General features: G+C 53.7%; 2 protein-coding genes across 2 annotated transcripts in view; one reads left to right on the top strand and one right to left on the bottom strand.

Annotated features, from left to right (window-relative positions):
• MYO1D (myosin ID) overlaps positions 1-12,859 on the top strand; it is a 348,885-nt gene extending 336,026 nt beyond the window's left edge. Inside the window, exon 22 of the mRNA XM_049861252.1 lies at positions 10,425-12,859. Within this exon, the coding sequence (XP_049717209.1) occupies positions 10,425-10,581 (157 nt within the window). The 3' untranslated portion in view covers positions 10,582-12,859. The remainder of the gene's footprint in view (positions 1-10,424) is intronic.
• Positions 12,860-14,190: 1,331 nt separating this feature from the next.
• Positions 14,191-18,393, bottom strand: CDK5R1 (cyclin dependent kinase 5 regulatory subunit 1). Its single transcript, XM_049861200.1, has 2 exons — positions 18,320-18,393; positions 14,191-17,995 (listed from the first exon to the last, which is right to left on the bottom strand). Exon 2 carries the CDS (start codon positions 17,852-17,854, stop codon positions 16,931-16,933), a length of 924 nt encoding a protein of 307 aa, XP_049717157.1. The 5' UTR covers positions 17,855-17,995; positions 18,320-18,393; the 3' UTR covers positions 14,191-16,930.
• Between the last annotated feature and the right edge of the window lie 534 nt (positions 18,394-18,927).

Below are 18,927 nucleotides of genomic sequence, written 5' to 3'. Positions count from 1 at the left end.
GATTTGCTTTTCAAGAGGTCAAAAAAGAGAGAGGGAAGCTTTAGTTTTTGTTGTTGTTTTTTTTTTTAATAATTTTTATTGTGCTTTAAGTGAAAGTTTACAAGTCAGTCTCTCACACAAAAACCCATATACACCTTGCTACACACTCCCAATTACTCTCCCCTTAATGAGACAGCCTGCTCTCTCCCTCCACTCTCTCTTTTCATGTCTTTTTCACCAGCTTCTAACCCCCTCCACCCTCTCATCTTCCCTCCAGGCAGGAGATGCCAACATAGTCTCAAGTGTCCACCTGATCTAAGAAGCTCACTCCTCACCAGCATCTCTCTCCAACCCATTGTCCAGTCCAATCCATGTCTGAAGAGTTGGCTTCAGGAAGGGTTCCTGTCCTGGGCCAACAGAAGGTCTGGGGGCCATGACCACTGGCATCCTTCCAGCCTCAGTCAGATCATTAAGTCTCGTCTTATGAGAATTTGGGGTCTGCATCCCACTGCTCTCCTGCTCCCTCACGGGTTCTCTGTTGTGTTTTCTGTCAGGGCAGTCATCGTTTGTAGCTGGGCACCATCTAGTTCTTCTGGTCTCAGGATGATGTAGTCTCTGGTTCATGTGGCCCTTTCTGTCTCTTGAGAAGCTTTAGTTTTTAATGAAAGACTATTCGTTTGCTTGTTTGCTTTCTTCCCACCCAGAGGTTTCTTGCCACTTTGCCAGGCTGCAAGGCAGACTTCTAGTGCCCTTTCCACAGACCAGGCAGCCTACGGAGGGTGCCACCCTGCTCAGGCCAGCACCGTCCTGTCCCTCTCCATCACCAGCCAGACCTTGCCATGCTGGCTTCACGTTCCCCCTTCCTTCTGGCACCTGGAGGTTATCTCTTCTTTAACCTCCACTTTGATTTTAAACATTCTTTCTGTGGAATCTTATTCGGCATTTCTAGATCTCTATAGGCAGACAGGGAACCCTGTCGGCTCTGCCCATGCTGTTGGAACCACCACAGTGGAGTCATCTGCTCGATGCTGGGAGAGAATTGAGGGACCCAGAGAATACCCAGAGCATCCTGGCAGTGGGGGTGGGGGCAGATATTCTCGAAAGCTCTGGGGAACGACTGAAAGGATTTTAGCAGGGGAGTGACATGATATTTTTGTACCTTTAAAAGATCTCTTTGATGACAACGTGGAGGATGTGTTTGAAGTGGGGCGTGGGGCAGACTGGAGGCAGAGACATCAGTTAGGAGGCCAGGGAAAAGGGATGAGGCAGTGGCAATGGAGAGAGATTTCAGAAGAGGAATCAATAGAACTTGGTGATTTGATGTGGACAGTGGAGGGAAAGGAAGCGAAGCGGCCTGAGTTGACAGCTGGCTTTCTGACCTCGGTGATGGGGTAGATGGTGACACCACACACTGAGACAGGCCCGACCAGAGAAGCAAAGCAATTTTGAAGAAGGGGCCAATAGGATGAGCTCAGTTTGGGACACACAAAGACTCAGATGTCTATGGAACATTCAGGGGATTTGTCTAGTAGGATATGTGTTTGGATCTCATGCTAGGAAACTCTGATTGGATAATTGCCGGTCACTGAACATAGGGCAGGGACACCACTGTGGGTGACACATACAGTGAAAAGAAAAAGGGCTAAAGATAAAATTTAAGGCGTAAGAAACAAAAACTACTTCTGCAGGATTCCTACTTATTCTTTTTTTCCCTAAGAAGAGCCTTTTTCTTTTATTGTGATAAATATGTATATAACAAAACATTTGCCATTTTAACATTTTTTACATGTATAGTTCAGTGTCATTAATTATATCCATCATGTTGTTCAACTATCGCCATTATCCCTTTCCACCTACTTATCCTTGAGGTGTCAGTCTGGGCCCTTCTTTGGAAAGCCCATCAAAGCACCTGAGGCTGGGGGGCCAACGCTGTGCTCTGTGCATCCTGGGCTTCCTGCAGTGTGTCCCTGTCTAGAATATATGTGTTTGAGCTCAGGGCCAGTGTCCCACTTGTTCTGTGTCCTCTTTCTCTAGAGCCTCGTAGGTGCTCAGCAACTAGCTAAGGAGGGCTGGCAATAGGCAGAGAAGTGAGTGATGGGTTTGGGGCAAGGAGAGAGCTGTGGGGGCAGGCCACCAGGCCAGGAGGAAAGTCAGGTGCTACCATAGGGTGAGCACTGCCCTTGCCCCTGGATCTGACAGCCAGATCAGTTCAGTGCTGTGGAGGCAGAAGCCAGGCCCAGTGGGGCCTCAGGACGCCCCAGACATGACCTCGCCTTTTCAGTGGTGGGGAAAAAAAAGAAAAAGAATTTTTATTTTCTGAATAAAAATAGCTTGTCCCCCATCCCTCACCAGCTGCAAACCCGAAGAGGACTCAGTAGCCTAGGAGGTGCCTTGGTACCACTCAGGAGTGCATGGCCTCTGAGGCAGTCTGGTGTTTGAAGTGGTTTTTTTGGTAAAAGTGCTCATTTGACCCCAACAAAAACAGAAGCAGCATTTCTTAAAGCAGGATTTTGAAAGAGACGCGCTCTGTGGTTTGACATCAGAAGAGGGCCTTGCTTCTCAGAGGAAGTGAAACACAGTAAACAGCTGCAGACATGGACTCACCGTGCCAACCAGGAGCCACCGTCCTCAGGGTGAGCCAGAGAGCCAGCTGCACGTGTGTCCCAGGGACACCCAGGGCTGCCTGCAGGACAGACTCTGGGGCTGGTCATGGAACACTTAGTTCATTTGTCTTCATTCTGGAGAGCATTTATTTACTACCTGTCGTGCTTAGTGCAAAGTGAGGTTCCTCCCACCACATCCTGTGACCAAACACAAGAGGACCTTAGGTTAGCCTCGCAATATTTGCAGGAACTCCTTGCCATAACCCCCAAAGAATACTTTTCTCTCTCTCTCTTTTTTCAATTGTGGTAAATATATGTGTAACAAAATATTTGCCATTTCAACATTCTTCACGTATACAATTCAGTGACATTGTGTTCATCATGTTGTGCATCCATTATCCGTTTCCAGATTCTTCCGTCATCCTTAACAGAAACTCAGTGTCCCAAAAGCAATGAGTCTTCCTTTCCCCCTCCCCCTCGCCCACCCCTCTCATCTCAACTCATTGCCGTCGAGTCGAATCTGACTCATAGTGACCCTATAGGACAGAGTAGAACTGCCCATAGAGTTTCCAAGGAGCACCTGGTGGATTTGAACTGCCTGCCTTTTGGTTAGCAGCCATAGCTCTTAACCACTACCCCACCAGGGTTTCCTTACCCACCCCTGGTAACTTCCATCTCTATACACTTGCCTCTTCTAAGTATTTCATATAAGTGGAATCATAATGTTTGTCCTTTTGTGACTGACTCATTTCATTCAGCATGTTTTCAAGGTTTATCCATATGGTAGCTTGTATCAGGACTTCATTTCTCTTTCTGGCTGAATAATATTCCATTGTGTGTATATAGCACATTTTGTTTATTCATTCATCTGTTGATGGACACTTGTTTCCACCCTCTTGACTGCGGTGAATAATGCTGCAGTGAACATTGGTGTGCATGTGTCTGTGTTTCTGCTTTCAGTTCTTTTGAGTATATACCTAGAAGTGGCATTGCTGGATCGTATGACAATTCTATGTTGAACTTCCGAAGAATGCTTTCAACTAGCTACACATGTACATTAATTCCTTCCTGCACTTTACCTTACTTCCATTCTGTTTCCCCTTTGAAGTGCATTTACTACAACCAGGATCTCCACCATGCCAGTAGGGAAGACCATCAAGAAGAGAAGGTAGTTTATTCTGTTTCTTCAGGTTTCTTCAAGTCCTCTGTCTGACTTGTTTAGGGCAGGCCACTGATCTGAGCCCCTCACCTCAGCCAAACCAGGACTACTTGGGACCTCCTGGGACACACCTTCTGGGCTGGCTTCCATTGAGAGCCTGGCTGACCAGAGGCCTGAAGGAGGGGATACTTTCTGGGCTGAGGCAGCTCCCCATGTTTGCCCACTGTGTGCAGGGTCTGCAAGTACAGGACACGACGGGGACTCCGTTGGTCCCTCACATTGATCGAGTCTTGAATTCACCCACGGATTCCTCTAAGAGCACAAGACAGGAGTCTAAATGAAAAATGAACGAAAGTAATTTGATAAAGGCCATTTGCCGGCAGTGATGGTTTGTAACAGATGAAACAAGTTGAAAGTCCCGGAATTCCACAGTTTGCTGAGCCATTAAATCCTGTAACAGAAGATGGGGAGAAAAAAAACCACCCTCCCCCATGCAGCCAACCGCCGCCAGCAGCTGTCGCTTGGTTTGGCGTGCCATCAGAGGGAGAGACCCTGCCTCCATCTACAAAATCTGCTTTCTTTTTGTTAAAAAATAAGAAAAAGACTCTGGCTTTAAAAAGATTGCTAAAATATGGTGAAACTCAAGCAAGAGGGAAAAAAAAGTCTCTCATCCTGGGAATGTCCACTCTGCCAGCCGCCGAGGCCCTGCCACAGCTACAGCTCCAGAATAGACACAGGAGCCCTATGCTGGTCCTAAATCATGGTGGTTGAACCTGAAGTGGGAAAGAAAACATGGTGTCTTAGTTATCTAGTGCTGCCATAACAGACATACCACAAGTGGATGGCTTTAACAAAGAGAAATTTATTTCCTCACAGTCTAGTAGGTTACAAGTCCAACTTCAGGGCGTCGGCTCCAGGGGAAGACTTTCTCTGTCAGCTCTGAAGGAAGGTCCTTGTCCTCAATCTTCCCCTGGTTGAGGAGCTTCTCAGGCACAGAGACCCCGTGTCCAAAGGACGTGCTCTGCTCCTGGTGCTGCTTTCTTGGTGGTATGAGGTCCCCAACTCTCCACTTGCTTCCCTTTCCTTTTATCTCTTAAGAGATAAAAGGCAGTGCAGGCCACACCCCAGGGAAACTCCCTTTACATTGGATCAGGGAGGTGACCTGAGTAAGGGTGGTGTTACAATCCCACCCTCATCCTCTTAACATAAAATTATAATCACAAAATGGAGGACAACTACACAATACTGGGAATCATGGCCTAAACAAGTTGGTACACACATTTTTGGGAGGACATAATTCAATCCATGACACATGGTTTTTGAGGGCAAGTTCTTATTTTTCCTTTGTTGTTAGGTGCTATCAAGTTGGTTCCAACTCATAGCAACCCTATGTACACCAGAATGAAACACTGCCAGATCCTGTGCCATCCTCACCTTTAGGTCAATCTATATTTTCTCTTATTGTGGTAAAATACACAAAAGCATACACCTTACCGTTTGTGGAACTCAGCACATTCATAATGTACCATCAACACTGTCTAGTTCCAGGTTTTCATCACCCCAAAAGGAAACCCTGTGCCCATTAAGCAGCCACTCCCCATTTCCCATTCCCCCAGCCCCTGGCAACCACTAATCTGCTTTCTGTGTCTATGGCTTTGCCTGTTCTGAATATTTCATATAAATGGAATCATGTAATATGTGGCCCCTTGTAACTGGCTTCTTTCCCTCAACATCATGTTTTCAGGGTTGACCCATGTTTATCAGGTATCAAGACTTCATTGCTTTTATGGCTGAATAATATTCTAATGAATGGATATACCATATTTTGTTTATCCATTCATGAGTTGATGGACAGTTGGGTCGTTTCCATCTTCTGGCTATTGTAGATAGTACTGTTATTCGTTCAGTCTTATACAAGCTGTTTTTGAATCCCTGTTTTCAGTTTTTTGTGGTGGATACCCAGGAGTGGCATTGTGGAGGTCACATGGTAATTCTCTGTCTGAGGAGCCATCAAGCTCAATCTGTATTTTCTGACCATGCTGTCTGTCAGTGGCAGTGTGCGGGCGCCTCCAGCCGAGACATTGCTTTGCCTAACTCTTCAGACCAGAGGCTGGTTCTTCTTCCTGCTCTCTTGTTCTGTTATGCACGCCGTACATGTAGCCACTCAACCCCCTCTCTCTCTGCCCAAACCCCATGACAACCCCACCCAGACAGGCTAGGAACCAGGGCAGAGCCACTCAGGACTGGGCCAGGGATGGAGCAGGAGCCCAGGCATGCACTCATTGTAAGGTGGCAATCGAAGATATCTCTCTGATAAGGAGCAGGGCCTCCCAGGGCAACCCTCCTGCTTTACAGGCTGGCTGGCCACTTTCCCTTTGGAAGGAACTTCATGCATTGAGCATGTTCCAGCCCTAACAGGATCTTGACCAGTCGTTCCATTGCCGTCCTCATTTATGCGGCCACAGAGAATAATTGAAGTTGATAAAGTCTTGTTGCTGGGAACAAGCAGTTTGCAAAGCAAATAAACCTGAGGCCTGCAAGTCAGCTGACCCAGCAATCCTGGAATCAGGGATGCTGTGTAGGGTGCTGTGCACAAACCCCCTGCAGGCCCCCCGCCCCTGCCCTCAGGAACCAGCATTCTAGAAGTAGAGACCAACACATAGGGCATGGTGTTCCATAAAACTTGTAGAATTTAAATCCAGGTTAGAAGCCACCCCCCAGGATGTAAGACATTCAGAAAGGGAGTATGCCAAACAGAAACATTCATTAGATTTTATAAACTGTGCTAAAATGTGTAAAGAACATAACAGGTTCAGTAACAGTAGCTGTCCTGAACCATCACTTTTGGTGGTTCTTAGCACTTGCCTGAGAAGGAGTGAAAATTTCTTCTGTGAAGCAGTGTGTCCATCACACACACAGCACTTCACCATTTTCAAAGTGCCCCCATGGGCATCGCCCACTGACTGGAAGCCCCATGAGGACAGGGAGCTGGCTATGGCTCAGGAGAAAATCCCTCTCTTGGGCAACAACTTCATTGTCTCTATTTTCAGTGCCTGGGCAGTGCCTGGTGTGGAGCTAGCTCTCCAGAAGTACTCAGAGGGGCACATGACTAGAACATGGATGGATGAAGTCATTCATTCCATTTACCTTCACCTGTAAAGTGGGCAAAGAACACGTTTAATATGCCCATTTGACAGTCGAAATAGACTCATGGAAGTTTAAGTGACTTGTACACAGTTACAAAGCCAGGACAAGAATCCAGACCCTCCAGCCCTAAGGCCTGCCCTCTTGTACTCAGACCTCAAAGGAATCAGGACAGATCTCAGGTGGGCCTGGAGAGGGCCGAGCCGAAATCCCAGGAGTACAGGGGGACCACCTCTACAGGCTGCCTTTGCTTTCCTAAAGTACCTCTTTCTCACTCACTGGAGGGCGTTGTTCAAAGACGAAGTAGAGGTTTGCTGCAGACCACAATCCAGAATCCAGCAGGGAGGGCCGGCAGCAGAACCATGGCCGGGGAGGGCTGGCAGCAAGGGAAGCATCCTGCACACTGAGATTCTGCCACCTGCCCTGCTCGCCTGCTGAGCTGTGGTGGCTCCTCAACACTCAGAGGAGGACAGGTAGGGACCATCACTCCCAGCCAGCCCTGGGCTGTGCCTATGGTGTGGAATGGTGGAGACCCAGCATTGCCTAGGGGACGGAGGGAGGGGAGGACAGTGTGTGGGACCACTGGGAGGGGACTGAGCAACCTGGGGGGACTGGCCACAGCAGGGGTAGAAAAGGACCCAGAGCATCTCTCTGTCCACTGTGTAGAAGAACCCAACCGCCCAGCTCCTCTGCTTGCCCCGTGTCACGCACGTGCCATCAAAGGCGAACCTTTTGCTTTAGTAGAGCGGTGGCCTCGTCTGGGGAGAGGGGCCAGCCTCAGAATGTGAATGGATTTGCTTCTGTGCTACCTTCTTGCATTGTCCAGAAACATGGTTCTGTTTTCTTCTCTGCTGGGTACTACTCCCTGAGCCCCACGACCATTTCCTGCTTCCTACTCCCTCCTCCAGCCAGTATTTACTCCACCCTTAGTGACTGGGTTAAAAATGAAAGGATGCCCTTAGCCCAGCCCAGGTTGGAGAGGAGGATCTGCAGTGGTTCTCCGCTTGTGTTTATCCTGCAGTCCCCAAGGGCCCGTTTTCAAGGTGCAGTGGCGCCGTTGTCACCCTGGGATGCCATTTTGTAAGTTTTTTGCTCCTCCACTTTTCGACCAGCCTAAACCCCTGCATTAAGTCTGCAGAGCAGACACTAGAGAGAACCCAGAAGGAGGGAAGGGCAGTGTCATGGTGGGTGAATTCCTGGCTGGACTGCCCTGGAGACAGCGCATGTCTGAGCCCGGGGCCAGCCCAAGCCAGCTCGGCGCCTGGGGAGGGGTCTTGGTCAGGAGGACCCTGATGAAAGTAGCATGTCCCACGTTGTATCTTTCTCTCTCCGCTTTTTCAAGCGGACTTGGAATATGGCCCTTGTAGAGCCCTTCTGGTAAGACGGTACTGACTTCGTGCAAACTCCAGGCCCAGGCCCCACCAGAAAGGGCGGATCCAAGAGGTGGGAGGAGGGCCCGCCCTGAGGGCGTGGACTCAGAAAGACACGCCCACGAGGAGAGGGTGGTGAGGGCCAGCCAGTGTCCGAGGAGGTGGACTGACTCCGGCAGGTAGGGACCACAGGCTGTGCCAGGTGGATGAGGGAGGCAGGGGGGTGCCCCAGCTCAGGAGTCGGCGGTAGGCGCAGGCTCTGCGGAGGGAAGCAAGGCCTGGTGGTGTCTCCAGCTGAAGGCAGGTGGGCAGGTGAGACCGAGGCCACAGGGTCCCCACCCAGAACCCGAAGTCCGGGCCTGGTATCAACCCTGCAGGGCCGGCCAGCTCCAAGCAGGATGGAGAAGCGCCTGAGTCACTGCCTCTGATGGCTCTTCTATTTTTATGTCCAAGTCTGGTTAAAAATAGCGGTCAAAGCCAAGGTTTTAGCTGCAGCTGGCAAGACATTAAGGCTTAGATACGTAAGCCTACCAGTGATAACCACGTGTCTTTTCCTTTGTCCATTTTCCACCTCTGATGATGTCTAATGAGAAAGCAAGTGGGCCCTGGCTGTCAGGAGAGCACCTAACAGCGCTTCCCGTTACCTCCCAAACTTCTGGGCCTCTTGTGGGACGTGCTCCTCAGCCTCCCTGGACAGCCTGCCCTGGGTGGGCAGCTTGGGCGAGGCCATGGTTCTCAGCACATGGGCCCCTTGGCAGTGGGTGCCACCCACAGGGGTGCTGGCCTGCCAGGGTGTGGAAAAGGAGCCTCAGAATTGGTACCTTCCGAGCCAGCTCCTCACATTCTGGTTGGCCCACTGATCCTGGGGCCCCAGCCTTAGCCTTACCCCTCCCAGGGTCATCACCACAGCTCAACACCTGCTGTTCAACACAAAGAGTGAGATTTGTGAGACCAGGAGCGCTCTTAAGGGGGCCCCAGCCTATCCCCACCCAAATGCCACCCTGAGAGTAATGAAGGGACTTTAGGCATGTGGTGTACAACCAGCCCGTCCAAAATGGAGGCTTCTAGGCCAGCCTTCCTCCTCTCTTTCTGCCCTCCCACCTCAAAGAAGGCTGACAAGGCATAACCAAGGTGCAGTGTGGAATTGTGCTGGTGTGTGCGAGCAAATGTTAGGTGCCAGCCTATTTCGACAAGTTTCGCACCTTTTAAAATAATAAGCAGTATTCAGTGTGGGTGTGAGGAGCGAAGGAAGAGGCTCTATTTATACTCTGAACAGGCACAGCACAGCCACGCCACCCAGTCCTCCCTCTGGCCAGCAGGAGACACGTGGCTCCCAGGGCAGGAAAATGTGAGTTCCCATTGCACAGAGCTTAAAGGGGATTTGAAAATGGAAGCACCGCTGACCCTTCCCTGTCCCACAGCGGCCAGAGTGGTGGGTGGTGCTATGTGGCAGAGCCTAGAGGCAACAACACAGGCCTTGGGGGAATTGGAGTCAGACCTGATTTTGGCAGCTGGACCTCATGACCAGCAGGGGTGAACTGGCCAGGAATCCTGCAAGAAGCCATTTCTGTTCAGGAAGTGTATAGCGGCAACAGGGAGGAGGACTCTGCATTTATCCCTGGATGGAGAGCCTCACAGGGCTCCCTGTTGCAATCAAAGATGACCAATCGATTCTCAGTCATGAATGAGAACACCCACCCATCCCACCCCTGGCCTGGTGACATCCACCCTCTGACATCTAAAAGTCAAGTGACTGGCCTCAGCTTCAGCCAAAGACCTGGTGGTTTATGTTCAAACCACATCTCCCAGGTCTGGACCAGGTCAACACAGTGCTGTTCTCTGAAGCTGAAACAGAAGGTCTGGCGCAAGGATCCCAGGACCTCTGCTTTGCTGATGAAGCCCCAAGTGGCTTCTAGCTGAGGCTGCAGCCCGGCACCAGCCTTTCCTACCCCTCGCCCCCTCTCTGGGCTCTTCCAAGCCCTCCTTGGACACCACCTGGGCCCATGTCGCCTGGGGGACCTGTGAAGACAGCAGGGTGAAGCCACAACCCAGCAACCGTGGGGGCTTGGTAAAGGGTGGGGGCCTCAGGGGCTACCAGGGAAATCCACCTCGTTCTCAAGCTTCCTGCTAACTGCCTGCCTGGCCTATCTCTCTGTTTGGTTCTTCCAGTGAGAAGCGCCACCTTCAAGTCAACGTCACCAACCCTGTGCAGTGCAGCCTGCATGGCAAAAAGTGCACCGTTTCTGTGGAGACACGGCTCAACCAGCCCCAGCCCGACTTCACCAAGAACCGCTCGGGCTTCATCCTCAGCGTGCCAGGGAACTAAGTGCCCGCACCGGTGGGGGCCTTGCACGGAGCAGGAGGCGGTGGAGCCTGGGCGCCGCTGGCCGTGGGCAGCAGCCCTTGCCCACCCCCGGGACCATTCAGCTTGCTCAACACCCAGGTTCCAGTCTAACTGCTGAATCCCCTGCTAACGCTCCACTAGTAATCAGTTCTTCAAGTCCACGCTTGAGGAGGGGCCCCTCTCTGCCTTCCTGAAGGCCCCTCCCTCTGTAGGTTTCCTTTCTGGCTTTCTGGGTCTTCATCTTCCTCTGTCTTGACTGACCACTGTCCCCACTCAAGAAACCAAAGACCCAAGTGCCCTGCCGCAGACTCCCAGGCTGATGTCCACACCTCAGGAGCAAAGAGATGATGCCTTTAGTCAACGAAGGCCTCCCTTGAATGGCCAAGTCACGTCAGTGCACCTCGAACCAATGGCCAGCTGCTGACTCCTGGAAAGGAATGGCGGGGGCGGGGGGCCGGGATGCAGTTTCCTCAGCCAAAGGTGGGATCCCTTAAAAGGGGGCTTGGGGAGATTGGGTAGAGAGGAGCCCAGCCCTGCACCTCCTCCCGCAGGGCTCAGCCACTGTGGCTGGCTCAGAGAGCCTCTTCTCAGGGCTCTGCAGCAGACTCCCCCATCTGGAGCCGCCAGCCAAGGCCACCAGGTGAGCAGGTTCACCTGTGGAGCCCAGCCCCTCAGCCCCACCTAGCTGGGAGTCCAACTTCCCCAGACCCTGCCCCAGGAGACTCTCCCCAGTCCACAGCCCCCCAGCCTGGGCCTCTGGCCTCCTCTTAGGGAGCAAACGTGTGGGATGCAGTGAGGATCATCTTACTTAGCCGCAGCCCGCCTGCATGGTTGTCTTACACTGATTTTTGCAGTTTCCAGGGCTGCTAATCAGATACCGTCTCTGCTGTAACCACACTGCGTCGAGAATACTAATGAGGAAGTAGAGGTGCAGGGGTGAGGGGGAGCTTTCCTTGTTTAACACCTCTGTGTTTTGTAGTCCTTTTTGAGAACTGTAATAAGGGCGAGAGGGTCGTAGCACACGGGAATGGTGGGAAAGAGAGCGATGGAAGACAATGTGGGGTCCTGGCACTGCGGGCCAGGCCAGGACGCCCCCCCCACCCCCCACCCCCACCCAAGCCCGGGGCCCAGGCTGCCGGGCACCCGTACCTCACGCCCAGAGGGTGCCACCGTCTTGCCACTTTCTGCCCAGCACAAAGCACACGTGCTTCAGAGGCCTTCCTGAGACCAGGCTCCTCCCCCTGGGCAGGGAAACAAGCCCGGGTGTGAACCTCTGAGCAGCCCAGGCCTCCAGCGAGGAGCCTTAAAGGAGGAGAGTCTCGGGACACCCCGTTTTGTGAGGGGGATCAAGAGAAGCCTGCAAGTATGTGAAAGAGGGACATATACTAGAGTTTTCTTCGTCTCCTGCCACAGAAGCTGCCCCTACCGTCTCCTCCTCCCCAATGCTCCCATCCTCCCACCCTGACCCAGCAAAACACACCAAGTGCCTACGTGTGCCTCCTGTGCCTGGCCCAGCGCCTGTGCGGTCACCTGGCTGACCCCAGGGTGGTCCCAGCAGCCTGGCCTCATGCCTACCCCACACCACCACCTCCCAACCCTGCTTCCCAGTGCTTGCAAATGTTTGTGCTGTGTGCAGTTTGCAACAAAGAATCCTGCTGCCATCCTGTCCTTGGGAACTCATTCTCATTCTCTAAGCCTGGTCCCCGCCGTCCCAGGTGCCACCAGCCCTGTTCAGCAGTGGTCACAGTTTTGCCAATGACCTGTAGATACTAGTGGAACCATCTAACTGGGACTTTACCTCTGTTTCTACTTATTTCCCCAAACTTGTTGCTTTACGCTAGACACATGCAAATGTAGGTTTTAAACACACCAAAACAGAACATGCCAAATGAGTTGCCTTTTCAGAGGCTGGAGAGGAAAGGAGGGCTTGGGGTTCGGAGCCCCTCCTGGCCTTTCCCTGTGGCCTCAGGGCCTCCGCGCCAGGGCCTCCCAGCAGAGGGTGAGAGGACCGGACTGTCGACAAGCACTTTTTTATGATGTACTACAAGCAGCTGCAGTGTGTGGTGACTGAAGAGGGATCAGGAATTTAGGGGGTAATCATGGTAACGGATCCAGGGTGTGGAGGAGAAAGGGAAGGGGACCTGGTGATTGTATGCAATGAAGTGATGTAATTAAATGCAGTTTTATGGTTTGGTGCATATATTCCTATTTTCCATTAAATTAACTTTATTTCTAAAGCATATTTTGATTTACCATCAAGAGCAATAAAACATTAAATCTTATTTGTAAAGGTGTTCTGCTTATCTGTGACTGAAAAGTCGACGTATAATGATGGGATTTTAGCATGGTATATAAAGTCAACTATTATCCTAGAGAATAAAAAGGAGAATTAAGCACAAATAATGTAAAATTGAAGATCGTTCCCTGGAGGCTTTTGAAGAAAAATATGAAATAGTGAGCAGGAAGAAAGCAGTGGGAGGGAGGCGGGGAGGGGCCTGCAGGGGAGTTAAATCCGAACACTTCCTTCTGCCATTTTGAGGCCTGTCCTCTAGACCTTGGAAGCTCATTGTTTGGTATCAGGGAACATGTTCATTGAAATAAATGCATGTTTGTATAAAGGAAAGGCCCAGATTCCCAGCAGCACCTTGGGGAGAGGAAGCCTGAGTGAAAGCAGGCTGGTCAGGTCAGCCTCTCCCCAGGCAGTTGGTTAGGGAGGGGGATGGAGGTAGCAGGAGAATGAGACCAGGGGAAAGCGTGATCTCAGGGTGGGGAGGGGAGCTTCAGGGTTGACAGGGCACCCCCAGCACTAGCAGGGCCTGGAGCCACTGGTGGAGAAGGATGTATAGTCATGGTCTCCTTGACTCAGACCAAAGGAACTACCCTGAGAGAGGCCCCCTGGCTCTCCCAAGGTGCTTGTGCCCAGGGGCAGCTCCGGGCCACAGGGACTCTAGTCCCTGAGGTGGGAGGGGGGCATGAATGGGCTTCTGTGGCTGGCAGTCAGGACAGGGCACAGACCGCTAGTGGCCAGACCTCATGGTAGAAGTGCCTCACCCCGGCCACAAGTCTAGGGGTGGAGCAGGTGCTTACCCGAAAGCCTGAGGGCTGGATTTCCTTCGCTCGAAAACCTGCAAGGAGCCGAACTGGACACGGTCTACTCAGGCCAGCCTGGGACTCTCTGGGCAGTGAGCCCCGAGCAGAGCCAGGCCTGGGGACACACGGGGGCAACAGTCTTCAGGGCCAGGCCCCAACATATGCGTTCTGAGGCCGAGTGCCCCTGCAGGACCCTCTCCAAACCATGCTGTGCCTGACCCTCTTGGCTGGACATCCCAGCCAGCCAGCAATCAGCCAAGGGAGCCTTCTGCAAAGCAACTCCTGCCCCACCCATGTGTGAGCAGCTAACCAGCACTGACCTAACCTCTGCTTCTTCCTTAATCACCTTAATGTGTTAGGCCCTTTCTCCCAACCCTGTCCTCTCCCCTCCCCCCACGACACAAATCCAATTACTTCTGAGCACATGAATCATTTCTTAAAGGGGCCCCCCAGCCTGCCCGAAAATGATGAGCCCACAAAAGAGATCTATGTAATGGATGGTCAGTGCATTTTATTTAATCAGCACAGTACAAAAATAAATAAAAATAAGGGAAGGGGAATTAAATTACAGCCAAACTGAGCTCCATGACTTGGTCAGATTATAAACCACACATACTCACAAACGCACTACACATACGTACAAAATGAGACAAATATAAATTAATATTAACAGTACCCACAGTTTGGTCAAAGAACAGCTACAGAAGAAATTGCACTAAAAAAACCAACATACGTCGTCGCACGTGTGTAATCAGCAGTCTCAAATATACAGCTATGAATACTTCCAAGTGGGAAAAAAAATGGCACATTTTCTTTTCATTGCAAGTTTAACAACTGTTGGAACAAAACTAAATCCTAATGACTGCGTGGAAAGAATATATCAACCCTTCAGGTTCACAAGGAAAAGAGAGAAACCAAGTCCTGAACTATTATTCCTGTGACTCCTTCTGTGCGTGGGTGTCGTTTCCACAGCCATCTGTTCTAAGATTATTTTTCTTAAGACACAAAATGCTCCTGGTTTGCATGCACAATATCACTGTAAAAGCAACAATTAAAGAATAAAGAAGGTTCTTTAGTTTTCGTAGGTTAGTTTTTTCTTTTCCTTTTATTGTTGTTCTAAAAGTAGTCTCATAGCAGCACGTCCAGTGGGCTCGTTGCTTGTACACTCAAGTGGGTGAGTGGTTCCTTTACACAATACTGACGCCAGTGCAAGGGGAGGGAGAGGACGTGACAGGCTCCACAGGGCGGAACTAGAGAGTTGTTTGCCGTAGTCCTTAACCACTCCTGCAATTTGCACCTCCTCCAAAAAATAAAAAAAATAAATACGGAGAGAGAGAAGGAGATAGACACAAAACTGGAATCCCGTGGATGCCACTTTAGCCACACAGGCTCAGGCCAGGTCCAGCCAGCCGGACGTGCGACTACTGCGTGCACCCCTCCTCTGAAGACTTGGCCCCCAAACCTCCCCCATCCACGCCAGCCCGGGGCCAGCTGCCCCCAGAGGCCTCCCACCTCAGTCACACTTGGCAGCAGGATCTGAACAGACAGGCTATGTGACAACTCCAGCAGAGAAGAGACATACTGCAGTCCCGTCAGGTTCCCTCCAGCTCTGCATGGGATTATCGAAGTCCTGGGAATGGCTCAGGTGGGCCTCACGGTGGAGCTGGGGCAGATGTTTGCCGGCCGGCCCCATAGGCCCTTGTCCCCATCTCTGAGGACACCACGGGCTGGCAGGATCACCTTCTGCCCCAGACCTCTCCAGCCAGGACCTCAATTTCACAGCTTTCTCTTCCTTTATGTGAATTTCAGTAGTGTTTATGCTGAAACCGGCAGCCACCGAGACCCTAATCCTATGTAAAACTCTCTGCCCCCAAGCCATGCTCCAGCACTCCCCATGAGTGGGGCTGGAAGAGCCAATTCTCAGTGGTGGCGTCTTCATGTGGGTCTTTGTTCCCCAAAGCTGGAGCACTAGGCCATGGAGAAAGACTGGCTCCCTTCTCTCGGCTCTCCCCCAAGTCCTAAGCCACCAATCTGGGGTAACCAGAAAGAAAATCAATAGAGTAACACAGCACACGTTTTATAGCCAGTGGGGAAAGGTGGAAACCAAAACTAGCAGCTGCAATGCTCAGTGGTCAGATCAGCAGGCTTCAAAAGCAACTAGGAGTCACACTCCCAGCTTGCAACTGTCTCCAAGATCCAGCACTCTTACTGGGCCTTCAGGGCCAAGGCTTTATCTTCAGAAGAAACTGAACCATTTGGAAACAGCTTTAAATTAAGAGGGGTGGGGGCAGGGGTCCCTGAAATCCTCCCCCTATGCTCTGCAGGACCAATGCCATGTGCACCAGCCAGCAAGTAGCCTTAGCCCGTAGAAGGGCACCCCCCACCTACCCAGAAAGCAAGCCCTGGCCAGCGGGCACCTGCGGCTAACAGAGCTCACCATACGGTGACTAAGCTGCATTATTCAAGTGAGTAATTCACCCAGGAAAGGAGCTGTCCCCAGCTTTACCCCACCCCTTTAGCTGGGACCCAACATGAAAGAACTTAGTGAGTCAAACCAGCTCATCAGCCAGCACTATCAACCTGGCTGGGAACAGTGGAGAGGTGGGGTAGAGGACAAGTTCCATTTCTCCACTAAAGGAAAGCCCTTCTCCCTAAAAAAGAAAAAAGAGCAAACCAGGGGCCATGCACAGTCAAACCGCAGGGCACAATCTCTGCGCTAGACTAGACTTCTCCATGGAAGATACTGCTTCAGGGCAGCAGCAATCTGGCCTCAACCCCACACATGGCTCAGTCAGGCCGGCTGGCTCCAGCAGCCTCTCAGAGAATGAACAACCCAAAACAGGAGCCAGAACAGGGCCTGCAACCAGAAACCCCAATTCCTCCCTGGGCTCACTGGCCGGAGGCCCCTCTCCGGCCCCATCCAGGGGGCAGCGAGTAGGTTCGCCCATCCTGGCTCCCAAGAGAGCACAGGCGGCAGAGCTGGGTCAGTCCTTTGAGTTCCCCAAAGTAAGAGCTGAATTGCTCCGAATACATCTTCTGGGTTTTGCAAAAGGTTCATGAGTTCAGAAGTGCCCAGAGTTCTTGACAGGGCTGGAAAAAAAAACCCAGGGGGAAAAAGTGGGAAGGGTGATGCCCTTGGTGGCTTTTGCTAGACACATACTGTACACAAAACTCTGATTTGTTTAATAATAAATTTTTAGAAATGAACTGAATCCTTGAGCCATGATGCAGGCCACAGGGCTCATCGATCAAGCCCCAGGAGAAGCCTTTTCTTGTCCTCCTGGCCACTCTCATTCTTCAGGTCAGAGAACACCTGTGTGAAGTAGTGCGGGTCGGCATTGATCTGGAGCATCTTGGAGCTCATGAGGTTGATGACCGAGAGGCAGCGGTCCCAAAAGGCCTCCTTGCAGCTCTCCACCAGGAAGGGCTTGAGCGGGTAGGAGATCTCGTTGCCCATGTAGGAGTAGGAGAGGTACAGGCAGGTCAGCAAGACGGCCTGGAGCTCGTGATCCGAGCCCACCTCGGAGGAGATAACATCCCTGCAGAGCATGTAGAGGAAGACCACGTTGGCCGGCGTGATGAAGCCCTGGTCCTGCCAGCCCTGCAGAAGCAGAGAGCGGTCCACGCTGCGCAGCCAAAGCACAGGGTCCGTGGGGGACAGGTGCTTCAGGCGGTAGCACCGGCGGCAGAGAAACTCGCCCAGGCAGCGCAGCAGCTCGCTGGTGGACGCCTGAACGATGACCCGTTTGGGTGTCCCTGCCGAGGTGACAGCAGGATGCTGGGCCTTCTTGACAGAGGAAGAGACCCCGGTCTGGGAGCCTGAGAGCTGGCTGGCAGGGGGTGCAGGTGGCTGGGCCGGCGGGGGATGGGCGAACGTGGACAGGTTGGCGCACGACAGCGACTTCTTCAGGTTCTCATTGTTGAGGTGCGTGATGTTGTTCTGGTAGCTGCTGTTGGGCTGCACCTTCTTGGAGTTCTTCTTTTTGGCCGACACGGCCACGATCCTCTTCCACGGCAGCACGGAGATGATGGAGTGCCGCTTCAGGTTCTTGTCCTTGGCGTTCTTGCTGTTCTGTACGGCCGTGTAGTGGCCCACTGTGGCCGTGCCATCCTCAAACAGCGTGGCCTTCCGGTAGCTGGGGGACAAGGACAGCACCGTGCCCATGGTGCCGTTGCGCGCCGGGCGGGGGCCCGGGCCCCTGCGCGCCCAGCCTGCCCGCCGGAGGGAGGAAGCGGCTCACCGAGCCCGCGGTGGTCCCGGGGCGGAGGCAGGGGCGCTCCCGGGACGCGTGCTGCCCCTTCAGATCTGCGTGCAAAACAAGATGGTCTCAGCAGCAGGCGGGGCCCCGCGCCGCGCTCAAAGCCCCCGCCTCGGCCGCCCCGGCGGACCAGACCCCAGATCCGCGCGGGGGCCCTGCCCCGGGCTCCGCGCCCCCGCCCGCGCGCCGCAGCCCCGCCGCCCTCACTGCAGCACCCCCCCCCCCCACGCCGCTGCGGTCCCGATACGCAGCCAGGAGGGGACCGTGGCGCCGGCAGAGGGGGCCAGGGACCCCCCGCTTCGGGACCCCGCTCGGTCCGACCCTGGCCCTGGGTACCGGGGGCAGCGGGCGGCCGCGAAGCGCAGGCTTACCCGGCAGGCGGCGGCTCCTGCGCTCCGCGCCCTCCGCAATGCGCGCCGCGGCTCGGCCGCCGCGGTCCCGGCGCTCGGCGGCGCTCGGCGGCGCTCGGCGGGGCTCGCGCTCGGCTGCAGCGGCGGCTCCGAAGCTTCTGTCCAAGGTTCTGCAGGCGCGCGGCCCCGCCCCCGCCGGCCGCCCTCGCCGCCGCCGCCGCCGCGCTCCCGCTCCCGCCCCCGGCGCGCACCTCAGCGGCCTCCCTCTCGGGGCCGCGCGCCCGGCCCTCGCGCCGGCTCCGGACCGGCCTGGTCTTGCCGGGAGCCCCAGCCGCCGCTGTCCTCCCCCCGAGCCGCGCGCGGTGGGAGTAGGGACGCGGCCGGGAGCCGGAGGAGCCTCTAGTCGCGGCGCTCCATCAGGACGGGTCTCGCGCGGGGGCGGCGGCAGCGGCGGCGACAGCGGGTACACGCGGCGCGGCCCCGCCCCGCCCCGCGCCCGCCCCTCGGGCCCGCCCCGCCCCTCGGGCCCGCCCCGCCTTCGGGCCCCGCCCCGCCCCTCGGGCCCCGCCCCCTCCGCGCTGCTCGCCGCCGCTCCGCACCCCGCCGCCCCGACAGCAGCCCCGCCGCGG

The sequence above is a fragment of the Elephas maximus genome, chromosome 19 (genome assembly GCF_024166365.1).
Source record: "Elephas maximus indicus isolate mEleMax1 chromosome 19, mEleMax1 primary haplotype, whole genome shotgun sequence".
In the NCBI taxonomy this organism is placed as follows: domain Eukaryota; kingdom Metazoa; phylum Chordata; class Mammalia; order Proboscidea; family Elephantidae; genus Elephas; species Elephas maximus.
The sequence above is the reverse complement of the archived record's forward strand: the minus strand, read 5'-3'. Positions and strand labels throughout refer to the sequence as shown.